The 9,986-nt window shown below is 46.1% G+C and overlaps 1 protein-coding gene across 1 annotated transcript in view; it reads left to right on the forward strand.

Moving 5' to 3' along the window:
• T265_07110 (hypothetical protein) overlaps window positions 1-9,986 on the forward strand; it is a gene marked incomplete at both ends in the record, with an annotated part of 21,384 nt that overhangs the window by 1,506 nt on the left and 9,892 nt on the right. Inside the window, one exon of the mRNA XM_009172553.1 lies at window positions 794-1,006. Coding sequence (XP_009170817.1) covers window positions 794-1,006 — 213 coding nt within the window. The remainder of the gene's footprint in view (window positions 1-793; window positions 1,007-9,986) is intronic.

Here is a 9,986-nt window from a genome sequence, read left to right on the forward strand (position 1 = left end):
CCAGTAGTTTCGGAGCGCCCAGGCTTAGTTTTAATTAAAGTTGATCACTTCTGATCACTCTGAATGGCCTCTTAACCCCGCCTACGTATGTACGAAATTTAGTCGCAACATTACATAGTTGCCATTCGTCTGTAGGAACACGAGGGGTGCCAGACTGTCCGAAAAGTCGGTCAGCAGCTCATGCCTCAATTTCTGCATGTATGGAACTGCTACTTTTCTGGTTGGGTTAAACACAGCATGATGATCTGTGGACAAAACCACGTTGAATTTTCCCAACGGTATCCAATGCTTGGACGGAACCTTTTAAATGATTGGACTCTACCTCTACACTTACTCCGTCTTGACATCCTCCTTACTAAGCTAACATTATCCCCCCCAGCATAATTTAGGACTCTAGGAGTCCTAGGTCATTCGTATGTGGGTGTGAACGATTTGGTGATGTCACTATTCTCTGCCTGCACCAGGTTCTCTGTCAGCGGAGTGTTGAAACTCCAACTCAAACAAAAAGCGGTCACGACTGTGACTGGGATTTCGACCGCTCCCCAATAGATGGCATCGTCTAATTTCCGTTGCCCTAGCCATGTGACGTCCTAAAAGTTACCGCATCATTTTTCCACCCCGGTCACTTCAACAGTGTGGCATTTCCATCGAACGCTTCCTTGCTTCGCTGCTGCTGAGGTTATTGTAGGATGTTTGATTGATTTGAGCGACTTTGTTGATTTGCCGGCACTGGAAAGGTGATTAGCAATGGGCACAAATTCACCGCTTCTTGTCGCTACTTCGTCACTTTTAGGATGGCCGCAATCCACTACACGAATTATGCCGCAGTAAGTCACGCGATGCAGTCGGTTTGGTGGACAATTTGGATGCCATTTTGGATGCCATGACAAGCTGGGACCAAGACAGAGAATCGAATAGAGATCAGCTTAACGGTAGCTACACACCACACACACCTGAAAATGTCATCAATATTCGGTGTGAATGCAAGAACGACTGGGATTTCGAGGTAAGTGTGTTCTGCTTACAGCTGTTTGGGCATGCTCCATGTTTGCCTACTGATCATGGCAAATTTCGATGATTATATCCTACTATGCGAATATACATCAAGAATAACTCACCCGTTTGACCTCCAAATTCTTCCCAATTATCTAATTAATTACACTTCCCTGCCTTATGGTTGGAGTTGGTCATTTTGTGATTTTATGTTTATACCTTTCCTATTTCGAGTCACAAATGACTTGGAATATAAGACTTGGTGTGAACCTCAGAAGCCGAAAGTTTCTGCTGATATACGCATTCAATCCCTCAAAAATTCACCTGCTGCGTTAGCATATGTTTCGGATCGGTGTGCGAGTGCGTGCATATTAGGTCTACTCTGTTGGCCAAAGGTACTACGCATCCTCTTTTCCACTGCCTGTATTCATTGAAATCTGAAGTGTGTACTCGTATAGAGCTTGAAACTGGCGTCTTGTTACAGACGAAGGGAGCAGTTAGGCTTAGCCAATCACATAGTGGAGGACATAGTGGAATCACATGTACATATTAGCTATTTTAGTTATCCGATAATTTAACGATTCGCCCTAACACATTCTCTCCTACCGTTCATTCACTGATTACTTCGTCAAACTGATGGCTTCTCAAGGCCTATTCTTATTCAGTGTGGTGATTCAGCCTGTTTCATGCTGCATTTTACTAATCCCACTACATTCGCATGTCGAACATCTTGTCTTGTACACTGATATGGCACAGTTATCGATCTGATACTCGATTCCCCCCTCAATTCACTTGGTTATCTGATATGTCCGTGTAGTGTATCAGGTTTTTGAAACTGCTCCGGCCTGCTTATGCATTCATTACGTGAGTCAGTTCGTTTCATCTGATGTGCTCAGTTGCTTAGGAAATTATGGGGTTGGAGGTCTGACGAACACAGTCTCTTGGTCCTCCAGGTTGTGGCAACTTGTTCCGTAAAAACGTTAGTGTATTTGCATTTCCCGCCAGATATCTGTCAGGCTTTCGAGTCAAAGGCTTTGGTTTCTGACCCTAATCGCTTTCTTGTGCCTAGGTCCGGGCACCCTGGCAATATCCTAACCCACGTACAACCGTGAATGTCGTGGTAGTACGAGAGTGAAGCGTCAGTAGTCAATACTGACGTCATGCTGTCGGTGACGATAATCTTATGTATGTTTTAGTGTTACAAATTACCGCAGTGGTGTGTTTGTGTCACGGATTTTTTCCTCTGGCTTCGGTGAGAATTACTTCTCAACAAGAACGACATCTTTCATGTCTGTCTTTTTGACCTGCTCGCTATGTTGGTTTGCTCAACGCTCCCCTACATGGGCGAAACCCTATTAAAAATTGGCTATTTGTTAGCCAAGCGTAGCGTCCTATCTGTTCAGGCTAAAACACACTGGTATCTTCTAACTACTCATGGGAGACAACTTAGCTAATCCTAGTTGGAGTTGGTCCTTTTTGGGGGTAATAGGGCAAGCCGGCCAGATTAGAACCCCCCATAATCTCAATCACTCAATACTTTGTCACAACTCCCTATCATGCAGTGGTGCGGGTAAATAAATAAATAGAAATCATTCAGCTGTAATATCCTTTTCGTTTCCTAGCTGTCATGCCACCTGAAGGCATCACGATAGTTGAGGTACTGCCAGGTTATTCATGCCGAGACAAGAGCAATCGAAATAGCTGGTTCGGCATCTTGACTACCCGTGTCTGGGCTTGGGTAACAATGCAGCATCTCAGCCCTCGTGCATTCTTGGGGTGGCGTGCCAGCTATGAACCGAAAAGGGGGATACAACTAAACCTTCCTTCCTAAGCTGTTTGATCTTTATTACAGCTGAACGATTATTTACTATTATCTTTATTTGTCTGGGGCGAGATCGGAAGTTCCGTGGTTCGAATCCGACCTCCGCCTCTCGACTTCCCCTGTCTAGGCTTGGGCAACCTGGCAGTATACCAGCCCTCGTACTTCCTTCGGGTGGCATGGTAGCTAGGCACCGGAAGGGTGCTGCAGCTGAACACTTGTTTGTGACTATGACACACCTATTCTCTACAACCTACTTACACCCATTTAGGTGTTACAAACCCTTTCTAGAATTAAAATCCCGGTTTTTCGACGCCCCTGTGAAGCTCCGTCGATCTCGTCCCGTTTATCTAGTTGTATTGTAGGATTTTACCTAGGTCTTGTAACAATAGCCAACGATCGTAACATCAGCCTCCTCACGAGCGATCCATCGAGGCTACTGTGACACCATTTTATTTAGCTCATTCAACAAGTTGCCCTCTGGTGTATGCTGCACTTCTCGCTTAGTCCAACTCTAGAGTGACAGGTTGCGCGTTCTAATCAACCGGACATAGCTCTGCTTCATATATACAAACTATCAAACGACCGGCTTTTTCGTGGGCATTCTCATCGCATTGTGCATCGTTCCACATGCTTTGCCGGTTATCGCACAATCTGTCTGACGGTACAAACTGAATGTGTAAACAACTGAATGTGTAAACTAAGTTCCGAACAGTTTGGTTGGTGTTTATCGACAGTATGTGAGTGCACCTTCGCATAAATTATTGCAATTGTTACACCCTTGATTCTGATTTGGTGAACTGTAAACTTATGATCCATTGGTTGATGAACTACACGCGTTTGGCTGTGGGTGTACCGGGTAAAAGACGGGTGGTGATTGTAGACACAGATGATGCAATGCGTCTGGCTTCACAGCTTTGTCATGCACAGCCAGTGTTCAGGTTGCCCTCTAAAAAAATCAACACTTTGAAGGAATTTGCACAGTGGAATTCTAACAAGCGCAGTGATTGAATGGAACACATTTGTCCCCAAGAGTAACCTTGTCCGTCACCAACAACCTTTTGTGGTAGATGAAAGTGACGTCATTGAATGCAGTGCTTGTCCCCAAACCTTGTCCGTCACCAACAACCTTTTGTGGTAGATGAAAGTGACGTCATTGAATGCAGTGCTTTCATCTACTCGGCAAAGCAAAGTCATCGAAAGGAAGGCAAGACCATCACTTTCACTTTTACCGGTGTTCCCATATCGTCCCTTGTTTTACACAACAAACCGTCAACGACCAAAACAGTTGTGGTCCAGCCAGTTAATCCGTTCAACGTGTGTCCGTAAACGGATTTCGCAAAACTTACACCGTTCGAGGCAAAAAGTTAAATTTTAAAATCCATCGAAATGACAATCGTTACCTTCATGACGCCCCAGTAGACTCACTGCGCGCAATCACTGCAGCACTGGGGAGGTGGAACATAGGTGGAACATAGGTGAATTGCACTGAATGTTCTTCAAAAATGTACTATTACTACGGGATAGATTATGAACAGATCCGTCCATTGTTCCGAATAGCATCGAGCTGGCCATTCTGACGGTGCTATTGCTTTGGCCTCTCGATATGAGCACTATTCATCATCATCTGCTGGTTGCTTGTATCATGCGTCTATTGTTCGACATTGATGGAGCCGAGACTGACTTTTCTTGCCAAAGTAAACGACTGTTTAGTCAAAGAATCCTTAGACTGCTGTCCCCAAAGAGGTCACATTTCAATGTGCGTTTGGAACCACCTGAGTCTACAAAAAAAGATGATATTACAGTGGCAGATATTCTGTAAGCACGTTATGAGGTTTTCGAATAATGTTGGTGACAATCGGTAGATTTATTGCTGGGCAACGTTCTTTTGACACAAAGCTTTGTCAGGCCAAATGCCTAGATCCGAGGTTGGTCGAGATTTAAGGCGGAAGGAGAACCAATCAGCTAAGTCAAGCTAAATCTCAACCAAGGGATTTTCGTGCGTTAGGGTGGGTGAACGACGATTGCACTAAGGTTTACATGGGACGAACTGCCAGGGAATCGCACACCAGAATTGGTGAACATAAAAGGAGGATAAACAAACCACCAAGGAATGCAGAAGAATACCAAACGCTGGTCAAAGACTCAGCGATGGCGTTACATGCCTTAGACATGGGACATAGAATAGATCTAGAAGTTTAAGACGGGGACTGCGATTCACACCACAGCAGCTAAAAGCCGAGGTGGTGGAAATTACTCAGCATCATAGCGTTAATAGAATCGAGGGTGTAGAACTGGCGAGCGTATGGAAAGCGGTCTTAGATAAGCCGAGTTGACACGTGACTGTGTGGTTGTCAATCCACGTAGAGTCATTAGCGAAAACCGGGGGTGAAGGGTGGAAACCCCAACCGACCAAAGGTCACAGCATCCTTCTTACACAACTATCTTAGCACTATCTCATCCACACAGATGGACAGAAGGCTCAAATGACATTCAAGAGGGACCATCAAATGAACCGAACCAGAAGAACTAGACTCTAGGCTGGACCCAAACACATGTAGGTTTCCCCACCGACTCAACACTTGTTCAACCCCTCTAACACACTAAAATCCCTCGGCCGACACCCAACAGAGATCTAGCTTGACTCAGCTGATTGGTTCTCCTTCCGACCAACCTCGGAACCTAGTCACTTGGCCTGACGAAGCTTTTGTGTCAAAAGCGAAAGGTTGCCCAGCAACAAATCTACCGATTGTCACCAAACTTTATAGAAAACGATGACTACTTAATCGGTTCCAGGTTATGGGATATTTAGTGACTTTCTGTCATCCTCGATTGCAACAATACTCACACTAAAACAATATTGGAGTAGTTCATATACCCCGAATATGATGCTCTGAAAATCGAGATGCAAGAGAGAAACAAACCACAAGTAGCGTTACTGAGCTGGTCAAGTAACTCAGCAATTTTGGTTGAATCTGTGAACTTTATGAATTCGGTGCCCATCACCAGGTGTTTTGTTGAAAAACCATGTATTTGGAATTGAAAGTCTTTTTATTCAAGTTGCAATGACCCGGTGCTCTGATGTTCGATCATAGTTGTGAATTTCAGAAAGGGAACGCCGCGGAACGGTCGACCTTAGAGCTGGTGAATACGGTACAACTGACTGGTTGTTGTCCCGTAAGCAGGGCAAAAAGGCCGTGGATTGAGCATGATGGCTCTGATGTTGGGGCTTTGGTGGGTTCTGGACTGACAGGTCGGTGGTTTTTCCTTTGTAAATGCATATCAAGTACTTCGGCTAGTTCTTTTTTTCCTGCCATTGTAACTGTCGCCGAAACTGCAGGCAAACTGATAGGTGGCCGTTCATTGGGTGACAGAAAGTTAGGGTTCTGGAACTTGGTTGGCTTACAGCCTCAAAGCCGCGGCAGACTGGACCATTCTTAGATGTCCTCCCGCGAATGTACGATTGGAAGCTCCCTTGGCGTTTGTTTAATGTTTGCAATGTCATAGTTCTCCGTAAATGACTGACCGGCTTTTTGCGGGTTGTGTATTCAGATAAGTTCTCTTCGGAATAGTTTGTTCATTGAGCCATATTCATGGACTATCGTTGCAAAATTTACCGACCATTCCTGCGGTTAAGGCCTTCGCTGAACTACTTTTAGGTATAAGTAACTCGAAGGAAGGATAATTTCACAGGTGCAACTTTCATCTGAGAGGTTACCGGGGGCGAGATGGCTCAAGTGGTTAGAGCGCGAATTTACTGACCGGAAGGTCCGTGGTTCGAACCCGACCTCCGCCACTCGACTTCCCCTGTCTAGGCTTGGGCAACCTGACAGTATCCCAGCCCTCGTGCTTCCTTCGGGTGGCATGGCAGCTAGGCACCGAACGGGCGGCTACAGCTGACGATTTATTTTTTTTTTAGAGGTTACCACCTGATATGGATTCCGTGAATGAAGGAGCAGAGACGCCACGCCCTGTCCAAGTGCGAGTTAGTCACATTGCTGACCAATCGCTTGTGTTCAGGTTACTAACCGGGAGGTTGCGGGTTCGAAGCCCTTTAGAATTTCGTGAGTTGCGCATTGCTGGTGTTTCTGAATGAGGATGAAACAGCTGTACCCTGCTTTCCGGCTTTTCAGCACAGACTGACTTCACCTATGGGGCGAACTGCAATGAAAATTCCTGAATGCTTGTTCTTGACCCATTCACGATCAGGAAGACAGAATCTCTTTTGGAGCGGGCTCCAATTTTGAGAAAGAGGTTTTGGTCCGTCTAAATAGTGTTCTCTTTAAGTCGTCTCTGCGTTACTGGCAGTTGGTGTCGCACCTCTCAGTTTCTCACATCTACAGAGTTTAACTTCCCTTCATTATTGTTGAAGCGTATGGGGGCGAGGTGGCTCAGTGGTTAGAGCGTGAATTTACTGACCAGAAGGTCCGTGGTTCGAACCCGACCTCCGCCTCTCGACTTCCTCTGTCTAGACCTGGGCAATCTGGCAGTACCCCAGCCATCGTGCTTCCTTCGGGTGGCATAGCAGTTAGGCACCGAAAGGGTGTTACAAGTGAATGGTTATCTGTTGAAGTGGACCTCGGAGCCGTGTCTGACCATACTGGGGTTGAGTAAAGGATGCAGCTTTGTGATCAGCGGCGTGTGTTTCCGGCTGGCACCGGAATCCTCTTTGTGTTTCTACGTACATATATCTCAAAATCGTCAGGTCGATTTAGCATCCTATTTCGTACATTTTAATATGCATACTTCACTGTTGGCCGATGATTTCTTCTGCTTGTGAGGTCCGGTCCCACCGTAAATTTCGTGCTGACATAAACTAATCAGAATAGGATAGAAGGAGGGCTGTTCTAATCCCGAGACTACTCACAAGTAGACAAAATCATCCAGTAGGTACCGAACATTCGTGGTGCTGACCCAGAAGTCCTAACACGCGGTTTTCTTGATCGAAACAAGCAGAACATTTGTTGGTTCGCCTTCTGGTACCAACCGATCGCACCGTTTAAGGTGCCTTTTCAAACATCAATGCTTTTCGGCGGTTTTCAACGCATGAAAATCTCGATTGCCATTTGTGGTTCATTCTCGGTGGATTTGGTGCTTGACCGCCGTGAGCTGCCTCACTAGGATTACCGTCAATCATTTTACCACGCCCCATCAACTCGTGCCTAATCGCAGTCTTCCGTCTTCACTCTTACCTACTTTTTAACGTCTGTGTACTGTCCTTAAGCATTTATTTGGATTGTATGCTGTTCGTTTTCTAGAGAAGAGTTCTCTGACGCAGTTTGGGGCGTTCGCATTTTCGGTCCTGAAAGGTCGTTTAGCGTCAGGATCTGCTGTCGGATGTCAGGACTTCTGCCAATCGTGGCATCTTATATCAATCAGCCATGATTTGTTATCATTACAGCCTTGCAAACACCACGTTCAAAATGTGCTGGTATGATCAGCTGGCTAACAGCTAAGTCGTCGGTAGCTCTGCACGGTTGACAACTGCTGAGTCCCCAAGGAAGACTATTGTTCACAGTATTAGTTTGTCTTGGTTTGGCTGATTAGAATCATCTGGTTTTCCAATGATCCCTCACTACTGCCGTGAGACTCGGCCTATTCAAGCAACGGAACTTAGATGTCTTCTCAGAACCATAGCTCGTGTGGGTTAATGTCGGCGAATGCCTAATGAGGCAGTTAGAAAGCGCGTTTTCGGTTGTGTAACGGGTACTTCCATTGAAGAATGTCGAGCACCAGAAGCTGCGTTGGTTGGGACATGTGTTACGTATGCCAAACCGTCGTTTGCCAAAAAGAGTGCTGTTTTCCATGCCCAATTCAGAGTGGCGTAGGCAGATGGACAGCATTTGACTTGGCAAAGGAGTATGAAGGAGATCATGAAACGCTTGAGTCGGTGCTACTCTGCTTCCAGGATGGGGACCTCACTGCCTGGTTGGAGACACTACAAGATATGGCTGCCAACCCATGTCAGTGGCGTTCTTGTTGTCAGTTTCTATCCAGATTGCCTGAGTGAATGTCTGGAGGTGTAGGCACCTCGAAATGATTGTGTTAAGCTAGCCCTAAGTCCCTTCCCCGTCCACCTTTATTCTTTTCTTTACAATAAGGCTTTCAAATAAATCATGGTTGTACAGCAGTGAAGCATCGGTGTTGAAAACTGATGTCACGCTATCGATGATGATGTTGCAGAACTTTGTTACAGGGCGCTGCTACATCAAAGTTTCACTCATCGACCTCGCACTGGTACGTTTGTGTGTCCAATCAGCCACACAGTACCTCAGCTGTCAATCTTTTCCCGACTTTTCGCTAGCCTTGCTGCCATGCATGCGTGCTGCATGCTTATTCCGGGTTGCATGCCCAAATTTTGGACACATGCCGCTTCGAATGCGTGTCTTTGTCTTCTGGCAGAGTGCACGGGAACAGTGGTAATTTCATGCGAATTCCAGAAAACAGGAAATTTATTGCATTTCCTCGCTCCAAAGGGGGCATTAATCCATTCATCCCTTTTCTCACCGCGGTTGCCACAGCGCGGATGTGGTAATCCATCTGGCGGCTGTTGGTAACTCTTTTCGGCAAATGTGCCTGGACCACATACTCCTGGTTATTTGTTATCATGTGTTCCGTAAATCGTACTATCCGTAACAGCATAGCATTCAGCTGTAGCACCCTTTCGGTGCCTAGCTGCCATGCCACCCAAAGGAAGCACGATGGCTTGGATACTGCCAGGTTGCCCAAGCCTAGACAGGGGGAGTCGAGAGGCGGAGGTCGGGTTCGAACCACAGACCTTCCGGTCAGTANCGCTCTTACCACTTGGGTCATTTCGCCCCGTAACAAGATGGTATACTTCGGAGCGTCTGCTTGGCTACAAGAGGTATTCCGCGCATCTAAGATTGTCTTAACTTTTGTGGGTTTAAATACCGAGTGAGAAATCGTTTCCATGATTTACGAGAGTAGTACTTTTTTCGACTGGCGCAAGAATGACAAAATGTAAGAACAGCACCTCGACATAATCGGGCTACTCTTTAGTATCTTCTTTTCGAGTCATTTCGATGGGGTTTTTGATGTTTTCCACGTAGTCCTAGAAGCTCAACCGGTTAGAGCGCGAAGTTACTGACCGGAAGGTCCATGGTTCGAACCCGACCTCCACCTCTCGACCTTCCCTGTCTAGGCTTGAGCCACT

The sequence above is a fragment of the Opisthorchis viverrini genome, assembly GCF_000715545.1.
Source record: "Opisthorchis viverrini unplaced genomic scaffold opera_v5_161, whole genome shotgun sequence".
NCBI lineage: Eukaryota > Metazoa > Platyhelminthes > Trematoda > Opisthorchiida > Opisthorchiidae > Opisthorchis > Opisthorchis viverrini.